General features: G+C 40.3%; 1 protein-coding gene across 4 annotated transcripts in view; it reads left to right on the top strand.

Annotated features, from left to right (window-relative positions):
- The window catches only part of camsap2a (calmodulin regulated spectrin-associated protein family, member 2a), a 45604-nt gene that overhangs the window by 2456 nt on the left and 27946 nt on the right, over positions 1-15202 (top strand). For all 4 annotated transcript variants that reach the window (XM_046392284.1, XM_046392282.1, XM_046392281.1 and 1 more), the window contains exon 2: positions 2681-2940. In XM_046392284.1, coding sequence (XP_046248240.1) covers positions 2681-2940 — 260 coding nt within the window. The remainder of the gene's footprint in view (positions 1-2680; positions 2941-15202) is intronic.

Here is a 15202-nt window from a genome sequence, read left to right as displayed (position 1 = left end):
TGTCACACTGAAGCGAGTTTCCCAGCACTGATTGTGTCCCAATTTTGCTTTTATTTCCCATGTGACACACAGATCAGATCCTGAGATATGTGACCCACACTACTGTCTGTGAGCTTACTCCAGCATTGCCATTACAGTAACTAAATGTGTGTCATTGACCTGAATGAATTAGACCTATAATTTTGTGTTAATATAATGAATAAGGAACAAAATATGCTTCATTTAAAATAATGAAAAATGAGCAGCATTTTGGGCTTAAATGACAGCCTGTGTTATGGATTAGACTTTGATCCATTTACTTACACTGAAGTAAAGCTCGATTTTGGAAAACCTCACCTCAGAGGTTTCTATCTGAGGCCGATCACTTTGTGAGGGGCCTTGGAAATACATCACAGTCAGATTGCAAGAGGGATGATTAAACAAGTTACAATTCACGGTTATTCCCTTTCTGTATTTTTGTCTGTGCCGCAATCAATCTTCTGACATCAATTTTTGCTTGCCCAGACTTTTATTCCAAAACATGTGTCCCGCGGGTAGAGAGATGAGATGCTTGACGCCTCTGTGTGGGAAAACCACAGTACATTTACAAGCTGATTTCTGTTCAGGATAGTCATTTTTCCAATCTACTATTTCCAGTCAGACATTTTAAAGGGATTGATAAAGACAAAACAACAAATCAAAAGCTTATTAAAACTTATTAAGACAGTGGGTTTTTTTTGTCATCATAAATCCAAAATGGAAGACATAGAGTAAGCCCAAGACAAGATAAATTCTTCTTTTGTATTCTGTTCTTTCCTATTCATTATGTTAAGCATTTGATCCCCTTTAGTGTAGTCATTACAAGTCTACCTGTTTAATGTTCATATGGGCATAGTAAAGCAGTATTCTGGTGCTGCAGCCGCACAGCAGAGCACATTATTCCCTGCACTGTGTTATAATAGCCTGGCAAACATGAGATTCTCTGCAGATCCTCTGTGTATTTTCAATGAGGACACACAGAAGTGGGCTGATTCCAAAAATACAGCACGAGAGAGAGGCAGAGAGAGCTCATCTCCACATCCTTGCTTACGATGCTTTGAATACTTCACATGCATCTGCTTCATTACACCAATGAAGGAGAAGAAGAAGAATATCCAGTTCAGTAGATGCAAGATGTAGCCTGTGCAGCAGATCGTCTGCGGTCAAAACAATGCTATCAGACAGCTCAAACTGATCCCAGTGTTTAATGTAGGTTACGTTCTGGTTCACAAGCAGAGCTCAGGGGAAGATTGATTGTGACCAGAAGTCTGAATACTGTGGAAAATGTCGGGGTAATTATTTTCACATTCCCTTCACAAGTGAACATATGTCCTTACTCAAACAGTAGTGGTTCTGCTCTGTTAACAGTTAAATACTAGAATATTGTGAATGTGATGCGACGGTTCACAGACTTCCCTCCATTGTTAAAAGTTAAAATACAAATGAAATTAAATAAATTACAACTGGTTTTATCACACATCATCACATCAGATCGAATGATTGAAAATAGAGTTTTCTGCCTGCAGTGCTGCCTGTGGATTGATGTTGTAGTTATTTACAGATGAAATACATAAAATAAAAGAATGAAATGTAATTTTTTTAAGTTACCTGAGCAATATGCTCATATGCTATCAGCCTCGAGTGTTCAGCTACTGCTCAGTCTAACCTCTGACCTGCCGTTGGAGGATGAAGGGGATGGGGGTTTGGGGTCTAGAGAAAAGATGAATTTCTTTGTTTAGATCAATAGTATGAACATCGTACTTACAGATAGCATAAAACCTAGATAGCTGCTACTGCTGCACTCTGCTTTTCTGCTCCGTAATAACACCGAGTCCATTTGTAGATGACCTTGTTGATAAAGGTCAGTCTGAGCAGGTGATTCATTGACTGTTGTGTGTGAGTGTATGGGAGGGTGTTTTGGAGGATGGGCAGCAGTGTCGGGGCGTGATCACATGCTACATTTTTCTGCGTACGCTCATCAGTGCAAAATTCTGATCTATATGCAGACACGGCGATGAGTTCTGATCTCTTCAGCCCTTCATTGTCTTTTCAAGAAGTGGTCTATAAAATTTTTCCCAGCTCAGCAAACACTGGCAAGAAAGGTATGAGATAAAAGCAACAAAAACACAATGTTTTTGAATTATTCCTGCAGTATCCGCTTGCAGTGGACTTGCTTGAGGTGATGCACACACACACACACTTTCTTTGATGAGGCAGGCAGCGAGAGGGTGTTCCCAGGGAGCTTGAAGCTGCAGAGATACAGACTAGATGAATCGATCGGGTTCCACTCCTCCTGCGGTTGCTATAGCAACGCTGAGGTCTATCCACACATATCCATGTTAAGAGACTGTCAAAGCATGGCAAGGAAAAGAAAAAGAAACAGACTTGCCAAAGGAAAGTAATGGCAGGGAGTCTGAGTGGAAAACTCTTTGCTAAATAAGCTAAAGATTTTGAATTAAGGTTCAATCACCATACAGCACAGGCCTTATTGGTAAGAATGTTCTTAGATTTATACTTAGTGTTTAGATAATTTCCAATTAGCTGGTGTGCTTATGTTTAAGTCATCAAAGATGATGATGATGTTGCTTAAGCAGGTTCTATGAATCCATGTCTTTTCCATTTTGCTTCCCCAAAATCTCACTTTCTTCCCTTCATCATACAGACAGTGTCCCAGCAGACCTAAAGGACCCCTTCTACACAGACCAGTACGAGCAGGAGCACCTGAAGCCTCCTGTGGCCAGCCTCCTGCTGTCCGCAGATCTCTACTGCAGGGCTGGCAGCCTCATCCTGAAGAGCGACGCTGCCAAGCCCCTGCTGGGCCACGATGCTGTCATTCAGGCACTTGCCCAGCGTGGACTCTACATCACGGACCAGGAGAGACTGGTCACTGAGAGAGACCTTCGAAAGAGGCCTCTGCAAATGGTAAGAGAGATTTTTGTTATTTCAGGGATGCTACCAAGGTTGTGGTTGAGATATGCAGTAATAATTTTATGCAAAAACCCTCATACTCCTACTCGAGTTATTATTATGTCATAGTAGTCATCACATCCAACTCCTCCAACTCGCTATTTTGAGTATTCCCAGCAGTGCCTTTCCTTTTTCTCCATCCCTGAGGTATATTTCATGCACATATTCTCCTTCCTCATTCCATCATTCCACTCAGCGTCTTTTAAACTTTTGTTTACCAGGAAGGAGACAACAATGTAGAAGAACAGGAAGTGGTACCTGCTTTCACATATTTTTGCTTACATGCACACAAGTTGAGTGTCTGCGAGTTGTGCAAGTTGGTTGCTGCATTCTAACTGGGCGATGTTCATTTAGGCTTGCGATCAATGCAGTTATTTATTCATGTGGTTAAAGGTTGCCAACCGCAGGGATTCTTGAGATGAGATTCCTGTCGCCTAAATGGCTTTTGAATTGGAATTTGGCTTTGAATGGCTTTTTTTTTTTTTATGGCCAGTAACTGCACATAATGACAACAGTTTTTATAATACGCATTAAATTAAAAATGTAATACTAAACCACTGCAATCCAATAAACAAGTGCAGTAAGTGAAAAGGTGTACAGATTTTTCTAGGGACTGAAACTAATTAAAAAAAAAACAGCAACAATACAAGATAGACCTCCAGGCATCTACTTCCCTGTGTGTATATCTGTCACCTCTCACTATCTGTGTAGCTAATCTGTGTTGGATGTGCTCACTGCAGAGATGACTTTGCAGGCATCCTGTTGAGCGAGAATGAGGGACCCTCATTATTAAGGGGCGAAGTCTCAACAGGAGGCTTTATTGCTCCAGTGAATCGCAATTGAGACACAATTAGCACACACTTTGCCTGCAGTCTGTTTGTAGAATCTTGCTGGTTTTAATTTCCTTTCGATGCTAATTCAAAAGTTATTTAAGTTTTCTTGGGGTTTACGTTTCAAGCGCTTTATTTTGTGAGGACAGCACATATTTTAGTACCAACTCGTCTCACAAAATGACATTTAAACTATGTAATTTAAAGCCAGACTAAGTGCAATTTGATGTTGTGTGGCAGCTTGTACCATAAATTTGTTTGCATTAGTGATGACATTTTTTTGTTAGTGTTTTGTACTTTATTTTGTAGTCCAGAGCTGAATACTGGCCTTACACTTGATTTTAGCCCCGCGCAGTTCACAACTGAATGGTCTGCCAGACACAGTGTGTGTGCGTGTGCGTGAATGAGCAAGTCGTTGTGAATGTGAAAATGAGCTGCTAGAGGAGTGTGAAACTGCCCTCTGAATATTCGATTTTCTTTTTTCCTGCTACCTTCTATTGTTCCATCTCTGAATTGACAGAAACTGGTGAAATATCAGTGTTTCCCAAAGCCCAAAATAAAACAAAACAAGACCTTCATAGATACTCTACAACCTGATAAAAGCTGAAGGTCTGGTTTTTAACAGCCTCACTGGTTAGATTAGATAGATTTGTAGTTTCCTGAGCTTTAGGAAAACAAAAAGATGCAACACTTCATATTCATATTGTTTGAGCACCTTACACGCTTGAGACAGTTTGTGCAGATTACGTGCTGCACATCGGACACAAGCCCAGGTGGGGGGTCCATCTATTATTTAGAAGCCGCTTTAACGTCTTGCCGAGGGTTGACAAGATGACCAGAAGCTTTCCAGGGGGAAGGCTGCACTCTGAAGAACAGATATTTCTCCTGGAAGAGTCAGAGAGGAATGTGTGATGGCTTCATAATCTGCCCTAAATAGAAAACATTAAAACAGCAGAAGACCGAGGCCCTACCTGCAACTGTAAGCTGCTCTGGATGAGAGTGTCATTAAATTCTGCTTCATGGCTTGTTAAACTGAGCGTTTTATTAACTCAGCAGTTTGCATAAGAATTTTCAGAATAAGCAACTTTAGGGATGTTGAAGGGAGCTTTAGTAGGTCAGTCAGCAGCAGAGGCAGGTGCTGCTGATGCTGTGTCTGACACACGTCATAACCGAGCACACGCGCTGACATTTTCGCTAAACTGACGTTCTGTCTTACTGTCGCTAATCTGCCCACTCATCCTTCTGTCTTCAGCCATGTGACGGATTCTCACATGTGAAGACGCGGGATCTGAATCGCAGCTATCGCCCACCCAGTCGCCTACACACATTCTGCATCGCTGACGCTCTCCTCCACCTGTAGTGCTCAGAGCGAACGAGGGAGAGATGTGGAGGTGGGCTGAGGATCTGAAAATATTATTCGGGAATTAGACTTCACAGCCCACATGAAGCACCACTGCTAGCATGATAATAGCTAAAATTTATTATCAAAAGACTCTCATTGGGAAGGTTCACCATTGTGGTCTTTTCAAAGTGTTCATGCCGTGTGATTAGCTTTGTTCATAGTGATTGGAAAGAAACTCTGGGAGACCAGAGACTTCATTTCCAAATCACACAAAGGAACAATCCAATAAATGTCAACAGTAAAATCTCTCATGAATGTGAATTGTATGTCGATTTGTTCTGACTCGTTCTGTGCAGCTGCAGGGAGGGGGGGAAAAAAACTTACAATCAAAGTCAGACAGCAAAGCCAGCAGGTAAACATTACTTAATGAAAGACCAATATGTTTGCTTGATGAATCCACATCCTAATGTAAAGCCAAACCCTGTTGCTATGGACACTGAGTGGAATGAGAATGATGTCAAGATCCAGATAAAGCCGAGGGACGTAGACCATGAATGAAAATCAATAATGCGTGTGTGTTTATACCTGCAAGTGTGTCCACACCTGTGCTTTTGTGGTAGCGGGTTGTTAAGTGTGTCTGAAGTATGTGTGTGTAGGTATCTGAGGTCCTCACTGCACACTGTGGAGTGGAGTGAAGTATAGAAACAGTGTCTGGCATTCCAATCGGCATGATCAACATTTCTACAACGAGCACTCAGAGCAGCCCCACTGGAGCACTGATGCTTAATTGCTTCGCTCAAGGGCACCTCGGCGGTGATAATGAGAATGAGACAAGTGCTGCTCGTTTCCTTTCCTGGATTCAAATGAACTTTGCAAAGATTCATAATTTCTAGTTTGGATGTCAGTGAATGGTGTAGTTGTAAATGAAATATCGTCCATCCCCTGTACATCAAGTGCACTATATAGACAAAAGTATTGGGACAGGTGACGATTACGCCAACAGGGACTTTAATGTTATTGCATTCTAGATACATAGACAGCTTTGCAGGTATAGCAGCTTCCACAAGAATTTCCACAAGAATTTGGAGCGTTTCTGTGGGAATGTTTGCCCATTCATGCAGTAGAGCGTTTGTGAGGTCAGACACTGATGTTGGACGCAATCGCAGTATCCGTTCCAGTTCATCCTAAAGATGATTGAAAGGGTTAAAATCAGGTCTCAGTCAAATTCTTCCACACCAGACTCATTCAACCATGTGCTTTATGGACTTTCCTTTGTGCACTAGGGGCACACTCATCCTGGAATAGGAAAGGGCCTTCCCCAAACTGTTGCCACAAAGTTAGAAGCATAGCATTGTCCAAAATGTCTTGTCATACTGAAGCAGTATGTAAGTAAGGAGCCAAGCCCAACCCTGAAAAACAACCCCAGCGGTGCGTCTGGATACTTTTGTCTATATAGTGTATTTTAATCTAACCTTTTCACACAGTTCTGTATTGCAGTTAAGTTTCATATGTTATTTTGGAATTAAAGTCACGTCTCCCAGCATCTTTTTCTTTCACAACTACCGATAATGTAACAAGTGTAGCTATTGTTCAGGCCGTCATCTAATAAATAAAATGGTAATTTGATGAAGTGCATCAGAATGTGGCACTGCTTCACAACTTCCTGGGGAAAAGCACGTAGATCATCCACAGGACAGTAACCGGGGGATGCACACGGTGCCAAAAATGTACATATCCTACTAGAATAATGCCTCTTTACTTCCTCGACCTCATCGTGCTGAGGATCGATGTTCCTTTCAGGCTGCCAAACCTTGAATGTCATAGCTTTAATAATTAATAAAACTGACGTAAATAGGTCATGTAGCTGCCAAGAGTTTTTAAATGTACTGTGTAAATCAGACTGCGTCGTGGCTGTATGCTATGAGTCGCATGCTGTGAACCCCTGAAGTGAGCAGCATAACACCTTATATGGTTCCTGAGTGGCTTTTTGGCTATAATGGTGCTGTGCGTGTGACTGTATGTCAGAATAGACATAAAACAGACAGCTTTATCACCTTACTCATGTTAGAGACTGCTTTTAAATCCAATCTTCGTGGCAAATGCACTTCTAATGTGAACACGAACATATTCGTTTTATAGTTTTTGTTGAAAACATGTTGCTTTAGAGTGAAATGATTTAGAGGAGTCAACGTATTGTCAATTTGTGCATTTCTTAAGCCTTCTGGCAAGTTAATTATGGCACAGTTTTAATGAGGAAGTAAAAGATCCCTCTCGCAAATGATTATGCACCAGTTATCGTTACTGCTTAATGGTGTTATGTTAATATGAAATATCCCCCTAAAGGTAAATGTGTAAAAGCCTGTTTTTCATGGCTCTAAATCCAAGAAGGAGCCATGGAACAAAGTTAAAAGAAGTTTCTTATTAAAATATGCCGCTGAAAGAAACAGCAACAGCTACAAACTGACTACAAATTGTGACATTTTGATCCCCGTCACATCATTAAACATCACAATATTGTATTATTGAATCTTATCTAAATGGTAATGTACTTTATGTTATGGTGGAGACTGTGGAAAACTCCAAACATTTTCAAGGCAACTTCTTTCTTCCGTCCCTTTTCATTCACATTTCTTTACTTTATCTCCACATCTTCCTCCCATCATTACTCATTCCTTTTCTGCCAGCATTCATCCATTATTTTTCACTTTTCAGCTTCCTTCCTCACCCATCTCCCTACCATCTTCCCTTTTCTTCTCTAACTTTCCTCACTGCTTTATCCATTGCTCTCAGCGCTATTTAAGATATTTCACACACCTTACATATCACTACACACACATTCAAATAAATAAAGATTATTACATTGACATATTGATTTTAAAAAGTGTTTGTCCAGTTTTACCATGTGACAGATTGATTCTCCAGCTCATGTGTGTAGCATGGCTGAATAGAGGTGAATACACTTCCTCCTCTCTTCTGCTGCCTCCATCACAACCCCTAATGGGCTGGCGCTCCGTTTCCATGGTTACACTCTGGTAGGCAGGGTGTCGTGTGTGTGTGTGTGTGGAGGAGGGTGCATGAGTGTGTGTGTGTGTGTGGGGGGGGGGGGGGGGTGCCTATGCTTGCATATGTCGTGTGGACGGTGTGTGCTTGTATGTGCAGCTATGCACCGCGAGAAGGCTGCCGCGTTCTGAGGCTGAGAGTGCTGAAGGATACGCACAAGCAGCCCAGACTGCATTTCTGAGACCTCATCACACACTAAGACACACGTGCACGCTGACATAGAGTGAAGTACATAAAGGTAAGCTGAGTGCCAGGCTGGGCAAGAAAAAGAAAACCTCAACATCAGACTGCAGATCCTCCGTCCTTATTCTGTCCTTGATCTTATGAACAAAGAAGAGCCGAAGCAGCAGGGTGGAAGGGAAGCCCATCCAAGGGCTCTGTGTCCTCTTCGGCTTCAGTCACAGCCAGTATGTTACGCTCAGTGCCAGAGGCGACTCCCAGGCAGCACAGTATGGATGGGTAGGCAGAGAGAACATTATGTGATACCATGTGACTTTCTGTACATCTTTCTGTACTGTAGTTAGAGCATGTTTGAGGCTGTCATGCTTTGCTTGTACAGTACGTGATAGTATGTAGGGTTTTTATATCTGCCAAAACAAAAACAATAACGCACAGTAACTTTGAGTCGGTATAATGAGCATTCATGTGTCATAGGGATGCTTCTGTGCTCTCAAACCTGAAAGCACATTTATCTAGAGGCCTTAGCTGATACAACACAGCTCAGTGTTCTTCCTTGTCTTTCATCTTTTGCACTGAAAAAGATCATTTCATTTGTCAATATAGTGAGCGCAAATATTTCTCCAAATGGAAAAATAAAAATCTGTCTGTTGTAGTGAAGGAGATTGTGCGAGCCTGGGAGATTTGTTTTCAGAGGAAACAGCTCCTGGTTGGGTTACCCAAGTCAAATTGACCCCATGTGAGGGGCCAGACAGAATGATTAAAGACGTCTCCTGTATGGTTTTGTGTGTTTGGTCTCTTTTGGTAGCCAGGCCTCAGGGGGGAGACCACAGGTGAGTGAAGAAATCCTCAAGAAATGTAGACTTATTTTTTTTTTCTGCATGTTGAGAAAATAATTCTTGCAGTAACTACTGAGATGTCTTTTTCAGTGCAAGCTCTACATGTTAACAGTTCAGTGTTGGAAATAGGTCATGTTATCTACATACAGTAGATTTTACACACACAGATTTCCTCACGTTTGAAAAAGATTATTTTGTGTGGCTATTTACAGGGTGAGAAGTTCAGCAGCTTTACTTGAAAAAAAATTCTCTGGTGAATGTGCAGATTATGAACTATGTTGGTATTAAATGCTACATCTTATCTGGTGTAATAGCTTAATAAGATTATTACACTAATGGGGAAAAAAATCCATGTCATTTCCTTGTATGAATTTAGATTATATGGGATTTTATGACAAATCATTTTCATTCTACACATCTTAAAATATTCACCTGGTCATCAATCATCACTGACTACACAAATGTAAGCATCAGTGATGCTGTAATAGCACTTAATCTGAAATGAATTTATACTGCTGCAGATTTGACCATGTGCAGAGTTTTATATAGGAAACCCCTTTTCTGAGATTATATTTAACAAGCATTATTATTGAATACACCATTGCAGCATGTGTTGTGATTGCAATTTATATGATTTATTTATGAATTAAACAATAGCAGCATGATTTTTAAATATTCTGAGTGGTACAATATAGTGAAATCTGGAGTACACAATGCAAATGGTATGCAACACAATAAAATGGCAGTATGGATTCATAATCTCAATGAATGGACGTTAGCTTTCATTATTGCATAACATTTTTCATAGAAACACACAAAAACTAACAATACAGAACACAATTCTATCTTTTTCTCCCCTCATAAGTATATGTTTAGCACAGTCTGTACAGCCAGACAGGAAGCCATACTGGTAACTGGTAAAATCTGGCAACGCTCTGCAGATAATCTGCAGCACTGTGCTCTGCTTTGTTGAAGACCCAGTTTTAGGGTGCGTGCAATGAGATCTCACTTATGTGTGAAAAGGAGAATTGACATAGAAAAAAAAATCACCAAGAGCAATACAATGTGCAGTACATAAGGTTTTGGAAATAATTAGGATTTGTGTTTTGTGCCAGATTTAACTGATCCGCTTTACATTTTGAACACCAGGTAAATGCTCGTCATGTTTATGTGAAATGAGATGTATGTTCCTTTAAATTAAATCAAATGCTCTTTAATCTCTATCCACACATGGAACTGCTTCACCGCCTTTTCGAACATATTGGAAGGATTTGGAGTGCAGGCATATCTCCAGCATAGGTCAACACTGGCTGGTAGCCACAATCCCGTCCCCAGATAGTGTTCTAAGGTTAGCTTTGAGGTTTCCATATAATTGCTAGGTTGGGTTCGGGAGCATAGGAATGGGGAAGGTATTCTGCTTAAAAGCTCCATTCCCACAACTGATGCCAGGCCTCACAGTTGGTACTTTGTGCATCCAAAAAGTGTGCATGGGCATGTGTATATGAGAGCATTTTAAATTTTTTATTTATTTTTTTACTACTGTGAAAGCTGTTAGGCCGTGTCTTTTCTGAAAAGGAAAGACTGCTTAGAAAAAAGGGTGCGGTTTTATATTTCCTTTCAGGATTTCTGATAGTTCTGGGAGAATCTTTACAAATTCAAAACGCAGTTATGGGTCATTCAAACAGTTTTGTGAAAACACATTTAAATTCATTTCAGTTAAATTCATTTTGAATTACACCTCTGGTTTTTCTTTGTTTCACCCAAATTTAGTTGTAATTTTTGTAACTTTTTTCTCCCTTAGCTTGCTAGAACACCTTTTACCTTGAGTAATTGAGTAGTTTTTATAAAGATTAGCAAGCATAAAATATGAATGTTGTTTTTTTTACTGCATTTTTTTAATGAACTATTTGTGTTGTCAGTAGACTGTACTGCTGTCCCACTGTTTTTAAAAAGAACAATGGTAATAATAATGGTAAAATATAGGTTAAATGTAAAAGATAATCCTTTTTAACATAGGCTACCACAGAAAAACGTTCTGCTGAATGCCTTCCTGTGATTTTCTGAGTCTGTGTGACATGTTGTCATGTATCAAACCCAGTCCATCTGGCAACCACTAATGACAACACAAACTTTGGCTAGACCACATCCTTAACTTATTATTTGTTATTCTCTTTTTCGCTAAAGCATAGAATATATTGTATATTCACAGGTTTCACAGGTTTTTTTTCTTTTAACATTACACTACTTGTGGTGACCTTCAAAAGAGCCAGCTGAGTGCTTTTCCATGTCTGGCTGAGTTGGCGTGAAGTTACCTGAAGCAAGACAGACTGGGTTTTTAGACATATGGCCCAGCATGGAGTCTCCAGGCCTGGACAGGAGAGCTGTAATACTAAAAACAGACTTCATTTCAATATTACATCACCCCTGAGTGAATGTTGAATTACATGTCGGTGTGTGGGTGTGTGTCCATGAGAAGTTTGATGGTTTAGATTTTTCAGTTTATGGTCCTTTTCCGCTCCCATATTTTCTTAGGGGAAGTTTCATTAGAAACTTTGAGGAATATCAGAAATAATCAACAGAGCACTGCACTGCAAAACAAGCACAGACTCATCATTAGCCTTTGACCCATTGAAGCCCCTAAAAGATTTTTATTGTAAGTTGTGGTAAAAGCATTACTGTAGTCCTTACCTCAGCTCATGTCATTTTCCAGTGGAGAAAAGCCAGTGTGTTGACTCCAATGATTACACATCAACATTTATTCAGAGTTCTTTTATGGTGAGGTAGTTAATTATTGTGCATCTTCCACCACCTGGTTCATGCCTCAACAAGCAGGTCAGAGCTCCGACAATACAGATTTGACTTTATTAGTAACAGACACTCAGTGCTGAGGTGAAATGCACCACACACCATCTTTTGTAGGTTGCTGCAGTTTGTTTTTGCAATTCCTTTGTGCTGTGTTAAATCGGGCTTCTGCGGTGGATTTTCATCTCTCCTCTTTCAATGAGAAGCCGTATTAAAGATGAACAGTGTTTGCCTATCTCCCCGGGTGGAAATACAGAGAGCCAGCAATGTAGCAGCACAATAAAAAGAGGATATTGAGCATGAAGGAACATCTTCTTACCTCATGAGAAATCAAAACAAGATTTATGGTCCTAATCAGCTTAGATGAGAAAGCAAAAAAAATGCTTGTGTGTGTGTGTGTGCGTGTGTGTGTTTGCGTGTTTGTCATTGTGAATGGTCCTACAGAATGGCCCTTCATCAAGGTGTGATCAAACGTTAGTAGTAGTTTTCATAGCATTTGATGAAGTCGGTATCTCGGGGGAAGCAGGAACTGAAGGTTAGAGAAGCAGTTTTATAATCAGAAAGTCACCATTTTGACTCCTGGGGGGGAAAAAAACAAACATCAAAATGACTGAATTAGCAACATTTCCCCCTTTAACAGCAGTCTGCATACCCCCCAGACAAGGCATTTGATCCCAGAACGCTCCGGTGGAGCGCCTAAGCAGCCAGCGGTGGAAAACGGAGGTTGCACTGGACAGCTCCGAGATATAGATGTGCAAAACCGTATGATTCTAAAGCAAAGCGATGCTGAAGGAAAGCATATGCACCCCGCCAAACCTAAAGGTTATAAAACATGACATCATGTTTTATCAAAGAGGAACCCCCCCCCCCCCCCACACCACCACCACCACCATCACTGACAGGCAGGTCTGCTTTAATTAGAAAAGCTAAACCTTTTCACCTCCCTCTCTTCTTCCAGGCTTTTTCTCCATCTAACTACCACTCTGCTGAGCCCTTCTTCTTCCCGCTAGCTTTTATCTGACATTTACACATGGTCAGCTGAGCCGTCACTGACTGTCCATTTCTGTGAGTGTCACACAGAAGTCCGAACCAGTGCAGCTCGCTATCTGCTATTTATATAACAGTATGCTGAGTGCAGAGGACATTCAAAGAGGCATCTCCCACATTTACTAAAGTATCATGAGACAGTTGCATATATTTTGATGCAACAAGGAAACACAGAAGTTCCTTTATAGGGTCAGCTAGACTGATAGCTTTGTTATCAGTTTAGCAATATTGCTAGTCAGGGATATACATATATATTATAAATCTAATTAGTGAAGCGTTTCAGTGTCCCAAGTAAAATCCAAGGTTTGCATGCAGAATAATGCTGTTTTTTTTATTTTTATTAAAATTGGGTTAAGAAAATTGACATGCGGTCTTCCCCTATCTGTTGCAGTGATGCAGATTCATGTTGAAGCAATCCACAATTATTCCACATTATCATATTGGATGTCCTCTTACTAATCTTTCCAAATGTCATGTTTTATAACCGTGCTACGTTAACATATTAATAGGGCGCTGTAACAAACCAGATGGCTGTGCTTATTGGACAAATTACTTTAAGCGTGTCTTCGTTGGATAACATACAGTACTTTAAACAGTGCCGTGTGAGTCAAAGTACACAACGCGACAAATGAGAAAGTTGTGCTAAAAAAGAAATTGCAATGTTGTGTTTTAATAATGAAAATGGAGAAATTAAACAGTTATTATAGTTTGTGGACTTTCTCATCTCGAGCGCGAAACTCATTAAACCCTTTATCTGATTCGTAGATGTCATAGATGAGTTCTTCAACAGCGTGACGCTTTTATGAGGCTGCAAACAGCTTAAATGTTGTTTTATTTTCAAAGAGTCCCAAAACCTAATGCAGTGTTTATAGAGCTTTATCTTGATGTCCAAGTGTTTGACACATTAAAAATACCAGCAATACTTTCTTTCACACTCTAAGTCATTAGCGATTGCTAATTGCTTGCATCTCTGACTTTTAAAAGTTGAAAGAAGGTGTTTTGTCAGATTATAAAGTATGCATGATCCCAGTGCCAAAAACACCACTCTTTCTGCCTAACACACAAGGGCCTGGTGTCAGTCAATATGATTAGCGACGGTGGGTCTGTGGTCTATTTAGCAAGATTAGTTCTCCTTGTTGTCATTTTATCTCATCAGACCCCAGCAGATGCAAATCAATATCCTCAAACTGCTCAGCAGAGAGGAGGAAACAGGAAGGCAAAGAGTCCCTTGAGGAATGATGCTGGTCCCTCATTCCTTATAAAACATCAGCATTGCCTGCCTTGCCTATAACCGTGCTCTGCGAGCTGACAATAGGATGTGTATGTGAGTGCATCTGGTTGTTTGTGCCTTTCTGAGATAATGTTTTACCCTGTTTGGACAGGCTAAATGAAGGCCAAAAGGAAACATCTTGGCAGCACATTATTAAATGGAATTGGTTTGTTGCTGGGTTGCCAGATCAGAGATAGTGGAAATTAAGCATTAAGCTAATGCAATGCAGCAAATTCATTTCAGGGTTATAAATGCACTTTCAACGGCCGACTTGAATGAGTGAACAACATAGCTCTTCAACATCACTTTCGCCATAAAACCTCCAAGTGAAATTTGTAATGCTTTGTTGTCCAAGTCTGGTACACTGCATCATAGTGGGTCTTCAGGGGGCCACTTTAATAATAATTAACTGGGTTTGCTCATGGAAAAGCTGTTGCCCAAGTATAAATTTTTGGTGGGTTGAGCCAGGAACTTAAATACACAGATTACAGGGTTTGCACAGGCCTTATCCATATCACCATGGCGCAGTTAAGACAGTGTCAGATTTTACGCAGTTAGCTTATATTGCCACCCACTTTGCAGATTAAAATGATTGATTCCATGTGCTTGAAATAAGTTATTATATATATTATAGCTTAACATGCATGAGTATAAAATTAATCTAGTTCTAACTATGTTGGCTTTTGAGGCTCTGTTGGCCTGTTATGACATTTTTGTACAAACTCTAAATTATTCTTGACTGCTTGCTTTAACTTTCATAACAGCTGAACAGCTGTTTCATGATGTAACATAGTTAGTTAACGCGGGCTAATTGGGTATCAGTCTTCAAAATTAAACTTACATGCTAAAT

The sequence above is a fragment of the Scatophagus argus genome, chromosome 6 (assembly GCF_020382885.2).
Source record: "Scatophagus argus isolate fScaArg1 chromosome 6, fScaArg1.pri, whole genome shotgun sequence".
NCBI classification, from domain to species: domain Eukaryota; kingdom Metazoa; phylum Chordata; class Actinopteri; family Scatophagidae; genus Scatophagus; species Scatophagus argus.
Note: the sequence above shows the minus strand (reverse complement) of the source record. Positions and strands in the feature narration are given on the sequence as shown.